The 14,428-nt window shown below is 37.6% G+C and overlaps 1 protein-coding gene across 4 annotated transcripts in view; it reads left to right on the top strand.

Annotated features, from left to right (window-relative positions):
* Positions 1–14,428, top strand: part of LOC148642018 (ephrin type-B receptor 2) — a 201,596-nt gene that overhangs the window by 164,464 nt on the left and 22,704 nt on the right. The window contains exons 7-11 of one of the 4 annotated variants that reach the window (XM_088616782.1): positions 471–633; positions 3,920–4,028; positions 4,806–4,870; positions 7,427–7,540; positions 10,560–10,807. In XM_088616782.1, coding sequence (XP_088472908.1) covers positions 471–633; positions 3,920–4,028; positions 4,806–4,870; positions 7,427–7,540; positions 10,560–10,807 — 699 coding nt within the window. Of the gene's footprint in view, positions 1–470; positions 634–3,919; positions 4,029–4,802; positions 4,871–7,417; positions 7,541–10,559; positions 10,808–14,428 lie in introns of all 4 variants that reach the window. The other 3 variants (XM_088616780.1, XM_088616781.1, XM_088616779.1) reach the window with 3 other exon arrangements.

Raw genomic sequence — 14,428 nt, 5'->3', positions numbered from 1 at the left:
AAAGCTTTATCACAGAAATTGATTTTGTTGTTAACAAAGAAAAATGCCCATTGCAATTATAGTCTCGTTTTCTATGGGCTGCTTTTGAAGAGGATGTGCTAAATTAACTAAAATGTTCAGGAAATCCTGTAATGCTACTATTTGGATTTATTGCAAACAGAGCCTTTTTTAATGGCTCTTTCTTACGCCATCCTCACTTTTTCAAATGGGCTTATGGGCACATACCTTTACTGAACGTACGAAGAGCGCGTGCTGTATTTATTCGCAGGTCATTTCACGATGACGTCCAGGGTTTATCAACAGTGGTGAAGTGTTCTTCAGCTACCCCAGGGGTAGAACATGATACCACACACAGAAAAGTTAGCTTGTGGGACAACATCAATCTCATGATAGGCTGCATGTCAGTTTTCTGTCTGGGGAGCTTTGGGGTGGCTCACTCTGAAGTGTTGCTCTTTGTTGCTGTGCTTCAGGACCAGAGTGAGTATAACTCCTCGACAGTGAGAAGTCAGACGAACACAGCAGTCATCCGTGGGCTCAAACCGGGGACCATCTACGTGTTCCAAGTACGGGCACGGACAGTGGCAGGCTTTGGACGGTACAGTGGCAAGATGTACTTCCAGACCATGACTGAAGGTGAGGCCCAGAGTTCCAGGCACCACAACAACAGAACTCACGCATTCAGCAATTCTCCGGCTCTCACTGTCCTTCTCCAGTTTTACAGTGAGAACTCACATTAGTATTCCAGTCCATATTCCACCTCTGTTACTCTTCTTAATATATGTTATAATTACATTGTTTGGGTAACATTTGTATGCTCCACTCAGTATAATGAAATGGAACACCTCCTTTCAGGAGTGAATAGGGTATGTAATGAGCAAGCTGATCCCACCTGTCATTTCCGTTTCAGGCTTGAGCTGAATTCTGAGATAAGCCATCAGCAATTGAAAAAAAAAAAATTACTTGCAGCCAGTATCCACTGCTATTCAGGATGTCACACATTCATCCGATTTGCAGAAGACTGCTTTTCTGAGGAAAATTTGGTTAACAATAAAACCTGGAATGTTTTAAAATGAAGAAGTATTACAAATACATTATTTTCTGCCCATGGCTGATATTAAATATTTGCATTTTTGTACAGGTAAAATAATATTTCCTGCTTTAAGACTGCTATATACAGTACATATGCAGTATATAATATCATATTTCTACTATATTTTTTACTGTGTATTTTATAGTATATTCACATTTTTGTCTACACTTGTAGAACTATAATGTATGTATAGAAATGTATATCTATATAGTATCAAGGATTTCTGTCCCTTCCTCCCAATTTCTTTCTCTGTCCACATACCGAAGGTATCTATTAGGTTTACAGCTTTACATTTTATATGCTGTAAGCATACTATAGGACTGTGAGGTTTTGGATTATAAAGCAAGACATCCTGTTAGCCAATGATCAGATTAAAAATGACCTAATCTCCGATGATAAGAATACCTGTAGGCAGGAATCTAAAAGTAGCAAAACTAATGCAAGAGCACGGACCCAGGCTTTATCTAAACGTCTCATTACCTGTATCGCTCAGGGATATAATTAGCCTGATCTCTTTTCAAAGCCTTCTCCTCTGAAAACTATGATGACAGGCAAAAAAATGGAAAGCACTCGATGACAAGAACACGGGATGTAGAACTCCCAAGAATAAACCTAGACATCACAGATTGGATTTACCATCTCCTTTAAGAAACGGTGCTAGGACTTGTATCCAGAATAGGATTAGAGAAGATGGACCGGCAGTTAATGGCAACAGAGAGTTTAGATTTTTCTTTAAAAAAAAACAACTCATTTAAAGCCAGTAGTGTGTTCTTTTCAGCACCTACAAAAACATTTAATATCATAAACTCAATATAGTGTATAAAGTTTCCTCTGAGGTGCTTGAAACGCTTTTGCCTACAAAGTTCTTGCTCAAAGCAGTATAGAAGAAATTCCCCTGTGCCAACTGATGACATAATTGCCTGGCACCAGTCCGCATTTTGTGGCTCAGCTCTCAAACTTCAGTGCCAGCCAAACCCGTTTCGACTAGGCTGACCCACCTTTCCAGAACAGTGCACTCGAAATGTTTTAATTATATCACTTTGACAGTGCTCACAAGTCAGTTGCTCAGGGGCAGTTTGTTCGTGGCCCAGATCCTTTCTTCCCAAGCCTTCTGTCCAGGGCAGGAGGTCTGGAGGAGCAGATCAAAACAGTCTCCTTCCGTCTGCCAAATATGTGCTTGCTCATGAGCCTCCCATATGCTCCAGCTACTGCAAGATTGTGACTCGTGCCTCAAGATGTAAAATCGCAAGTGGAACCATCCATCAGGCCTTCTGAGGAAGCCTGTCTGTTCCCTATTATAAATAGACTGGAAATCTCATAACTGCTGACAGGCACAGGCAACTGTCATTTCCTGCAGACTCTAGTTCAGACTTCGTTATCCCTACACTATTCTGCTTTGACACCTAATGGCATCCAGCAAAGCCCACTGAGATTAGGTGTTTGGTGGCACAGAACTTCTCATTTCCTCTGGCCACTGCTTTGGTTTTTCCCAGCACACACTAAAGTCAAGTTTCAGGCTTCCTCCCAATCCTTGAATAATAACTGCCTTTTGCATTATGACCCAGTTGAGGGATCTAATGGTTCCAGCCTCTTAGGTTCATGTCCAGTAGGTGAGAACTTACAAAACCAAATTTCTGAATAACTTCTAACTGCAAGTGCTTTTTAGGGCAACCACTGATAAAAATTTAGGAAAGGCTCCTTAGGACGACAGCCAGCCAGGGGGCAGGTTTGATAAAGAACTCTTAATCACGCCTGTAACTCATGCCTTTAACTGCTAGATGAAATCCTTCTCTTAGTCCCTACAATCTCATCATTCGATTATGCTTTAATATGCATCTTTTACTTCTTAATGCCTACTCGGCACCACCTCATCTGTGCTTTACCCCTGACTGTATCATGTATCATGCTATTGCTTACGGTATGTTTTATGCCCATGTGCCTCAAACCCCCTTGTTTTAAGTAGAAAGCAAAGCTGCCTCTCAGTCTTTTCAAATAAAAGCCACAGTGCCCCATGGACCTGGTTCTGTTTCTCTAAATAGTCAACCACATTTCCTCCTTCTCCCTCAATTGCCTAAGTCACTGGCAGTGAGGAGGTATTGATTTCATTTTGTAATTATGTGTGGAAAATAGTCATCTTCTGTTTCAAGGGATACAAATCTATCAGCGCATTTCAAGCCCCGCAGAAGAAAATTAATGAGGACATCAATGATCATTATTTGTGTTCTGTCCAGCCATGTTACAAAGAGAAAAGAGCCCATAATTCTGAAAGATGTAATAACAACCCGAGAGAATATGATTTCATAGTAAATATTGAAATATTGATAAATGACCTTGGCAAAAACATTATATAGTTATCGATCATTAGAAAACTGTTTACATTGCATCTGGTTTAAAATGTTTGTAATTGAAGTTGTTAATGTTGACTTTTTCACTCTTTTGACTTCAGCGGTTATATTTTAGAATTATTGATTATGCAACTAATCGCACATGGAATTTTAAATGTTTTAAATAGATAGGAAGGAAGGTAAGTAGAAAAAAACTTAATATATTAAATACAGTATCGTCCATGGAACCAAATCAACTTTCAGATAGGCAGCATCTTACTGTCATTGGGTTTTGTTGCAGTCCAAAACATCTACAACATAAGGGAATTACAGTATATAGCTTTAGGTAATGTAATATTTAGCCGTGCACAACTTTTTTGGGGGAGGGTCGTCCCATTGTTTTTCTGTTTACAGATGATTTCTGTTTTTTGCTGTGCAGTAATCATGTAAATCCATGTCTGTGCTTGCTGCCTCTGAGGTGACACTGTGTTGTGTCTCTTTCCAGAGGAGTACAAGACAAGCCTTCAAGAGAAGCTGCCCCTCATCATCGGTTCGGCTGCAGCCGGACTGGTCTTCCTTATCGCCGTTGTGGTCATCATCATTGTCTGCAATCGGTGGGTCATTCTGTCTCCTCCTCTTTTATCTTCATTGTAGAGAAGTGATTCTTAAGCAACAATTACTTATAGGCTTTCAAATGCACCCCCCACTTGCTACTAATCATAGTCAACCTTAGAAAGCGATTTATCCAATTAGGTCTTAAATCTTTAATAAGTGACCTTCAGTAGCATAATATATAATAAAAAGGTGTAATTAAGCAAGCATTTGGATTACTTTTAGCAATTAATTATAGTTCATTTACAGTTAGTCAATAATTAAGAGCTCAACTGGAACAAAATCCAGAATGTATGGTGTCCCTCCAGGATAGAGAACTACTGGATAGAAAATATTGATACTCTACATTGTTCAGTTTAGACCTTTGTTCCCTTAGTAGGTTTAAAACTTGTTTCATTAGGAGCTCTCCTCATTTTATCACTGAATTAATAAATTCATGAATAATGTTATATTAGGTTTCTCTGCAGATGTTTCATTAATTTCTTTCCATTCTAATTATCTCCTCTCGTTCGCGTTGCTGGGGGGTGTGAATAAGTCATTGGTGCAGCACTGATAGGTTCCTCAACTTTCTGTTTGCTCAGTCGACCTCGTGCACACCTTTCAAAAGTTGCGTGTTGTCTGGGCTAGGTAGTCATCTGTTACAGAGACAGAATGACTGTTTGACAGGAAGAAGGTTTCAATGTAGAGCTGTCAGTGGAATTCCAGTGGCTGGTTTACTGTAGCATGGTGTGAGACATCTCTTCTGCAGTTTTATAGGTGATTGTTTTTTAACCTAGGAGGAGGGGCTTTGAAAGGGCAGATTCTGAGTATACGGACAAACTGCAGCACTACACCAGTGGCCACAGTGAGTAGCATGCATCCCTTCACTTTAAACCTCTGCTTGCAAAAATGTGATTTCCTTTTTTTTCTCTAGGACCTTTCTTACACTACTTACTTACTACTCATTAGACATTAAGCCCTTGTAGTTACCAGCTGTTTTATTCCACATTCCCTTTTTATTTGTTGTTGTAAATCATCTGTATATTTATGTTTTATGAATCATGTTTGGGAAAAAAAAAGTGCAAAATGCTTCCACTTCCAGCTACCACAAAGCCATTTTATTGGCGTTTCCAAATAGGAAAGATAAATAGTTCTGTGTAACATACAGCACCTTTGAAAAGAAAACAGCTACAAATTACAGTGTTTGCAGTGCCACCGTCCACCCTTTCCTTCAACACAAATTAACCAGACCGATTTGTTTTCAGTCTCATACCAGCCACTTTTAAATTTGTTGTGAGTTCACTAGAAGAAATAAAAACCTCATCACTGTTTTTACTCAGAAAGAAGACATTTTCATTTTTGCTATTGTTCTTGTAGTCTGGGGTTTTGATAAGGATTATCCAAGAAATATGATTAAAGTTCAAGGCCCCAATAATGAACCTTTTATTATTGTCTCCTTGCAGTAGAAAAAAAAAAACAATTCTTGCAGCATACAGAACAGTATTCTTTCTGTAAATTATTTTTGCTCTTAATTAAGGGATTTTCAATGGCCCCATTGAAATGAAACAGCATGAAAAACAAAGGCATTTATTTTTTTCATCAGGTAAAAGTAATATTGTTTCATTATACAGTATACACATTTTAGGAGTTCATAAATGTGTAAGACCAATTTAAATTCTGAATTATTTTTCTCAAAAACAGATTGTCATTTGTAAAAACACAGGGCTGATGCAACCACAGCACAGTTAAAGGGGTTCTGTCTGTCAAAGGGATTATGTCTTATCATTTCTCCTGTTCAGCCTGGGAAATCTGATGCAGAGATGCATTTCTACCAGGAGCTTATTTCTGTTGCCTTGCTTATCAATTTAGACAGCTTTTATATAGTTTAATCAATAGTATCAGATTGCAGTAAATGCTGTATTTACAAAACTCATTTCTGCGAGAGGGCAGAGAAGGTTAACCCGGCTGGACAGAGGCCATTACCAGCTATTAATATCATCCCCACAGCTTCACACAAGCACGGTGTAGAGGGCTTTGATTCGTTCCTTCCTCATCTGCCATTCAGCCTGAAATATTATGTGAAACCAGAGTAAGGAACTCGGAGCTCAATCCTTACATCTGGTCAAATTCATTCTATACTTTCCAAACCAAGTCATTATTATTTGTGCACACACCTCATCTCCCTGTCTCTTTTCCCCCAGAATACATAATTCTGTAACTGTTGAGTTTGGATAGTCTCAGATAAAGTTGCATTGCATTTTTGCAAGCCCCAAGGGAATGGATAGAATTATGATCTGTGTACTCTTAATGCAAACCTGGCATACCGTACTGTATGTTTCCAGTTGTCATATTCACTGTTATTAAACACATTTAAACAAAGGTAATTATTTTTACACTTATCTGTGATATTCCAGTAACCTGTTGGGCTTTTCTTTTCTCTACTTAAAAATGACATTTCTTTCGCTCTTTTCTTCTGCTTCACTTTACAGTATCTCCATTCTGATTTTCCTAAGCTGTTGCTCCCATGGTACCACGTACTCAGCCCTTTGTGGGTTTTCCAGACCAGAGCCAAATGTGGTATTTAGACACAGAATAATGGGAGTTTATAAACTGGGACTCTTAAATCCCTTAACACTTTTAAAAGCTATCATAAGCCAATTTACCTGGTATCTAGACCTAAGAAAAGCAATTTATTTCCTGGAGCAGAACGCAATGATAATCGCCACTCACTCAGAAGCACTGTGCGTTTTCTTCTGGTTCTCATAGCTCTGTCTGCCTCAAGCAGATATCATTTTGGAAGAGGGCTGTACTCATATGGAGTGCATCTGCAATGGGGAATAAACAGTCCCAAATGTAAGCTGTTCCCTGTCCTGGTCCTCTAATGCAATTACTAGGCGACCCTTCATACCTGCAACTCCAGAAAGTTGGGGATATAACAAGGTCATGTCTTCAACAACACCCCAAAAACATGGATGCATAACTTTTTCCAGAAACCCACAGTGCTTTGTATTCGAAAGTGCCACCTACTTTTCTCAGCTTTCCAGTTTGCAATGTTTAGTAATAGTATATCCCTGGTTTGCCAGCCTTAATCTCAGACCTGGCTGTACCCCAGTCCCCCAGTTCTAGCCTATAGCTGAAAGTGAACTACGCTAGCATTGTCTGGGCAGACTTCTTTTGCACTCTACACAATCTCCAACCCTCATATTTCAGAACAAACCATCCCTTCCAGACCTTACACTTCCCAGGTTATATCTTGCATTATATACAGCATATACATGTATGGTATTTTTTTATTCTGTTTTCCTCAGCTCCAAGTTGAGATTTTTACAGTAGTGGGTTTCGCTCTTGGGGTTCCCAGGCAGGTAGGGGTGCTAGTTCTGTAAATATTATATCGTCATCTTTTCTTTCCAAGTGACTCCAGGAATGAAGATCTATATCGATCCGTTTACATATGAGGATCCCAATGAGGCAGTGAGGGAGTTTGCCAAGGAAATTGACATCTCCTGTGTGAAGATTGAGCAGGTGATCGGAGCAGGTAAGCTTGAATGCCCACGGCCTGCTGGCCCTCTGCTGTGAAGGAGCAGGAATATTTCTCTCCAACACCATGTTCTGTACTCAGCTAGTGAGAAGCATCACTCATGCCACTGTTTTATATTAAAAAGAATACAACAATTCCAGCACAAAGTAGAGATTTTTTAAATAATGCATTCTTTTTTATTGATGGCTTTTTAAAAATACATTTTTAAAGTTGGCATTTACTATATTTAAATACATTCTGAAATAATTTCATATATATATACAGTATATGTTATTTTCTTGCTATTCTGTTTACGTGAAAAGAATTTGTGTCAAGATGTACATTATTCTCCTGTCTCAGGGCTTTTATTGCAGCCTGAAACTTTCCTTTGTTAAGTTACATTAATGTCCGTGGGGACAAATAAAATAAGTTTATTGGGCTGGAGTGTGTTGGAGATGCAGATAAAAAGAGTGAGAAAATAAAATGAAGAAAAGGTCTGTGTACTGTACTCTGATGGCTCTTGTTAATTGGAGTTGAATCAACAAAATGAAGATAATAAACAGCAGTCTTTGCTGTAGAACATGACTGTTCTGACATCTGTGTTGCTCAGTTTGAACTCAGCAGGTGTCTTTCTCAGGGCATTAAGAGAATTTAGAGTGTTTTTCCCCATTATGTGTGGCAAGCCAGGTTGTTGCATCTATTTATTTTTTAGCAGGGACTCTGTTTTTTTTTTAAATCATAGCTTGCTATATGGTGGTTTGTTGGGGTTTCACTTTTTTTTGTTAGATAAAGAGAGTTGAAGATACAAAAGCTACCAAATGAAGAGCAAAGCTATACAAATACAATTTCTGTACAGAAGGGAGCAATATGCAGGGTATAACCAGTCACAAACATGACAGTACAGTGATTCTCTCTAACCAAATACAGTGTCGGTAATCTGAGAATTTGAAGCTTAAATTCTGAATTATATAGTAAATACCCTTTCCAGCCTGACTAAATATTGAGAATGTAGTTAATATAAAAATCTGTGTGGTATACTGTATTCGAAGGGAAACCGTTTGATCAGTTTTTTTCACCCCTCACAGATATAAGCAGAAGCAGTACAATCCATTTTGAAACAATACTTTTCATAAATTCTTTGCCATAAATTTGTGTATTTATATATCAAATTAAGTTAACAGCTTCCTGTTTTAAGCTACATTTTATTTTAGGTACAACTAAATGTTAAGTAAAAAAATACAAAATGTTCAGAAGACAGCTTGCTTTTCCAAAGTTCATTCATTTTAACACGATTGTAGTTAAACGATTCACATTTCAAAAGATACAAAGAACTGAGTTAAGTGTCAAAACAGGCTTTGACTGTAATAGAGATTTAAATGTACTTGCGACAAAACAAAAGAACAGAAAGGATTTTATTTTTATGCAGTAATGTAACATGATGGATCATTTTCGGTTTTGGAAGTGTAATCTGAATTCCTCTTGACAAGATAATGATTGAGCTCATGTTGGTAATATATTAATTTGTATTTAGAAAATTAGGTGGAACTGGCGTACTAAAAGTGCTCAAATAGATGCCTCAAATGCCCCAACACAAATCAAACTGAACTCATACAGAATTATAGGGAAAAAGTTGAATCCAATAACCTTCAACATGTACTGTAGAGTGCCTTCATTTTATGTGGTGTCAACATCCTCCAACAGTATTCTAGCCATGCACTAGAAAAATGTTTAATTGATTATGACTGCTAAATAGAGAGATTTTCTTGCTTGTATAGGCAAAAATCATGGGAATATGTAAATATAAACATTGAGATTTATTACTTTGCTAAAGAAAAAAAGGTAAAGTAATCCAAGCAAGATGGCAGCCCACTCTTGTGAAAAAATTTTTTTTCAAATTTGTTGGTGGTTGTATAGCTCTAGGATCGAACTCCTGAGCTACTGAGGACCCATTATGAATTAAGGTAGAGACCTTCTCTGATCTGATCTCTGAAGATGGGATTCTTTTAATTTATTTTAGAAAGTACAAAATATAAAAACCAATCCAATGCAAAAGGGGAGTTCATAAAGGAAGACAGAACGAACAAAAGGAAGAGGGAGGTTTATATAATACATCTGCCAGTGACAAAGTGTCAATGTCACTGACAAAGTGTTTTGACTACCACAGTGCAGCATCTAATAAAGACAATTTCTATAAATGATTGTAGCTAAGCATGATTTAAAGGTATCCCAGGCTGCATCAAGCCCTGCAAGAAAGATTGTCAGCTACAGTTAAACCTGTCAGTAAAAGATGTTATACCTAGACTTTGACAGTAACCTAAGAGTTGTCATTAATCAAGTAGTCAGGGACATAATGGCACAGTCACACCAGTTGCCACTGAGAGCACGTCAGAATATATGTAGGTACGTTGCCCTCCCAGGCTATGACATTATCTCCGCCATTTCCACAAAGACTATCCATGAGAGTTTTATGGACTGATGGGACCAAGATTAATCTTTACCAAAGTGATGGAAAGGTTAAAGTGTGTTGGAAAAAAGGAACGATAGATGGTGCAAAGGACCAGCTCATCTATGAAGCATGGTAGAGGTAATAAAAGTGATGGCCTGAGCATCCATGGCTGGCTCTGGAGCTGGCTCACTTATCCTTATTGATGAGCAAAGCATTTCAAACGATAACACAAAGAAATTGGTGAGCTTGATGGTTCACAAGTCATACAGCTATTGTCCCAAAGAGGTACTTATTAAAAGAATACAGAATACAGCATTTTTGTTCTACAATTAAAAAAATCTATGCATGGAATTGCCCCCAGAATAAAACAAATTATATTGCACTTATCATTCAAATTATTCCCACCATAAAATTCTTTGATTTCTTTGGAAAGGAAAAATAGCAGTTTTGACTTTTTTGGCCCAGTGATTCTGGAAGGCACAGTATGCTGGTCACAACCGGAGCGCATGTAGTACAGAAAAGGTCAGGAACATTGTTCATCTGGAACCACTGGCATGGCGCTGTGTTAATTTCCTCTTCTGTTTGTCTCAGGTGAGTTCGGAGAGGTGTGCAGTGGGAACCTCAAACTCCCGGGCAAGCGGGAGATCTTAGTGGCCATCAAGACCCTCAAATCCGGATACACAGAGAAACAGCGACGGGATTTCCTAAGTGAGGCCAGCATCATGGGGCAGTTCGACCATCCCAATGTCATCCACCTGGAGGGGGTGGTGACCAAGAGCAGCCCAGTGATGATCATCACTGAGTTCATGGAGAACGGCTCCCTGGACTCCTTCCTGCGGGTGAGTCTGTTGTAATCACGTGTGTCGGTTTATGTCCCAGAGCAAGAAACAGTGACATTGGGCTTGATGTGGATAAGCACACCCTTCAAAAAGCACATGCGCTTAGTGCAAACTGCACCACACACAAGTGTATCTCGTGGGCAGCGATGCTTATCCTGGTTTCTACTGTACATTGAATACTTCAGGAAATGAATTCCTTCCCATAGGGAGAATCAAACTTCTTGTAAAAGTGGTTTGAGCAACTGTATCCAAGACGTTCCTGCTCAAGATGACAGAAATATCACCAATCACTTCATGGAGATTTTTAGAAAATAAACTGTGAATTGAAAGTAGTACACTGTATGACACCTTTGATGAGGTTATGCCTTCTTTGTTTATGGAGGGTTTTTTGTAAGTCTTTCTGGAAAGAATTTCTTCTTCAGAGAACTTGTTTTACATCCTGATCCTAAGAACATTTGACACTTGCATGCCACATGGTATCAAAGTGTGATGACAGGTCTAATATGAAAAGAGTCTTATTGGTATAGAATATGAGAGATATGGAGGACTAGAACTGGTCTTTACAGGCCCCTGGCCTGTTTAGTGCTGCAAAGTGTTCTGCCTGTTACAGGCTGATTAAAAAGACTGGAGAACCCGAACTCTGTCCTGCTTATTATGTATAGTACATTTTGGTCGGGATAAGTGGTGAAAAACAGTAATGATAAGGACCTATCCATGTATGACTTGTACAGTATGTGAAGTGCCATCAAAAACTTTTCTGGTTAAGTACACTAAGTTCAGACTGAAAACTTTCTATCAGACCCTCATCATGAGTCATTTACACACTTAGTTTTTTAATTTCCAGTTTTCTGAAAGTTTTTAATAGGTACTAAACATTGCCATATGGATGTATTATGTGCAGGTGCTTTAGGTAAAATCTTTTTGTTTCTCCATCTGTTTACACTTAACTATTTTGAATTGATGTACATAATAAAATGCAGTTGGGTATAGCATAAAGGTCCACTATAGAAGATTTTGTTTTTCATTCTTTTTTTATGCACCACTTGTTAAACTCTTAAATGCAATCTGTCCCTTTTTATATCAGATTAAATTGCAGTGATGTACTGTACTCTGCTGTGATTGAAAAAGCTGCAAAGAAGAGATATCTAATGATATTGAACAGTGAAAGTACAAAACACAGAGCTCTGTGATTATTTTATTTCTTTTGCCTTGACTAACATACTGTAAAATGCCTAGCCTATCTAACCTTTAACACATACAAAAATGAATGTGAAATATGAAAACACAACTCAAGATCTCATGCTGTTGTCCAATTTACAAATCTTCTGAGGAAATATACACTGTCTCTAATTTGCTGTTGTAAATTTCAAATCTCTGTAGAGTTATCTAAATTGCATTTGCAGCTTTCAGTGAATAACTGGAGATTTGATGCGTATGTTAGTGAAATTCTGACATACTTTTTTAAGGCATGGGTGCCTCTCTAGACTGACTTTCATTAGCTAACTTCATTTTAATTGTAAATTATGTTAAAAAAATAAAACCAGTTATCTAGTGCAAATGTTAAATTAATTTTACAATCTTTTGATAATAAATGCATGTCTGTTCTCCCCTTCCATCAGCAACAATTCAGATCAGTCGCTTAGAATGAGTGAACCCGGATTGGTACATGACATTTTCACTTTGTCTGCCAAGTAACACAATTCTTATTTATGGTAAAATCACATGATTATCTTAAATCTTAAAAGCCAACATTTTCAGGAAGCTGTAATTTTCTGGCCAAGTTTGAACTGGCCCATCTTTTTTATGAAACTGACAAATCTTTTCCACTTTATCATAATGGATATTAAAACATGCTGTATCAATTAAAGTGGTGGTAAATTTAGCCTACTTGTTCCTGTAATTTAATGCATTACTTGTTACATATCTCATTCGATATGACCCACTATTCCGCTGTTCTGCTTTAATCACTGTGTTTTGCATGCCAAGTGTTTTAGCAAAGAAATAATAAATATTATAAATATATGTGTATATATAATATATTTAATATAATAAAATAAATATATTATAAAAAGGCATATTAATATTAAAACGTATATACTAGAGGAAGCCATTCCATCTTGCTTCTATAGATGTTACTTGCTTAATGATTTTTGAAGGCTGTCACAACATGGCTGGGCAGTTTGTTTCATTCGCTCACATCTCGTTTTGTAAATAAGTGCCTCCTTATTTACCACAGGAGTAGAAAAGCAGGTAGAAATAAAGTAGGCACATGTGCTACCCCATACTCCATGGCTTGAGGTGATTGGCAACTGGGTATGTGCTGTAAAGAGCTGATCATATCAGAGCTATCTTCTTTACTGTATTCATGTAATAAACGTTTTACATGAATAAGTTGTACTGCATTTCACCTCAAACCCCTAAAGCCCCCTTACTTAAAGGATTGCAGTCCATTCCAAAGTGAAATAAGGTGGTTATGACTCAGATTAAAAAGTCATACACCATCAGATTCCACTACAACATGGAACTATCAATAATATGTCTTCTGAGCTCGAATTATATTTCCACTGTGCTATAAACAATAGTATTGACAATAATACTCTACTGCAGTATAGGTAGATCACGTGAATGTTCAACATTGGCATACTATGTAACGTAATTGTACTGGAGGCATTTCAACAGCAAACACATGTTTAACACAATATAGTGATAGAAAATATCACATAAATCACCACGCGAACACTCACTCTCTCTACACTCGAAAGAAATGCAGATAGAGTGCAGAACATATAAAATGTACAAATATTTTGGTGACATCTTGACTTTCTTCAGTTTTACCCAATAAAAAAAATTAAAACTCGTTTGCTAAAATGACATAGAAAACTCAAGAAGCGGAAAAACAACAGCAGGGGGCTGTCGAGCTCCCTGGAATTGCAGTTGCCTACTGAATGTTTTTCTCCATAAAGCCACATCATGATATTGTGCAGCCTGCTGTGTTTGTATTCTGAAAGGAAGGGGGGAGCTAGAGGAGGAAGACTACAGATTGTCTGTGTCAGAGGTTGAGAGACACTGATAGAGATTAACTTAAGGCACAAAAAGGCACAACATAAGGCAAATACTGAAGAGCTAGGAGAACATGTACTATATTACTCTAATGTTGTCAAAAGGCCTGAAGTCACTTCTTTGTAAAGGGTTGTAAAATGACTGGTATTTAGACTTAATATTACAAAATAGAGTAGGTCCACATTAATAGGAGAGGTGCAAATATGAATATTGTCCCTTTAAAGAGGGAACAATTTGGAATTATCCACATTTTAATAATGGAGAAAAGGATCTGAGTTTTTTTAGTTCTTTTGAATTTTTTTTTCCTTGTTGGTTGTTCACCTACAGTACCTGTCTGTTTTTATCTGAAAAGATAATAAACTTCAGAGAGCATTTGCAGCATCACTTTCTTATTTATGAACCGCCTACTGTACATACTTTGAAATCAGTGTAGGGATTGGTATTGGTTTAATAGTTAATATATATTCTATAAGTGCTGATAATATAAATGTGTGCAGAAAACCTCTGACTTCAAAAAGTATCTTTTTGTTGTATGATATTCTTTAGATTCTTTTAGGTGAC

The sequence above is a fragment of the Lepisosteus platostomus genome, chromosome 23 (genome assembly GCF_059453375.1).
Source record: "Lepisosteus platostomus isolate fLepPlt1 chromosome 23, fLepPlt1.hap1, whole genome shotgun sequence".
NCBI classification, from domain to species: Eukaryota; Metazoa; Chordata; class Actinopteri; order Semionotiformes; family Lepisosteidae; genus Lepisosteus; species Lepisosteus platostomus.
The sequence above is the reverse complement of the archived record's forward strand: the minus strand, read 5'-3'. Positions and strand labels throughout refer to the sequence as shown.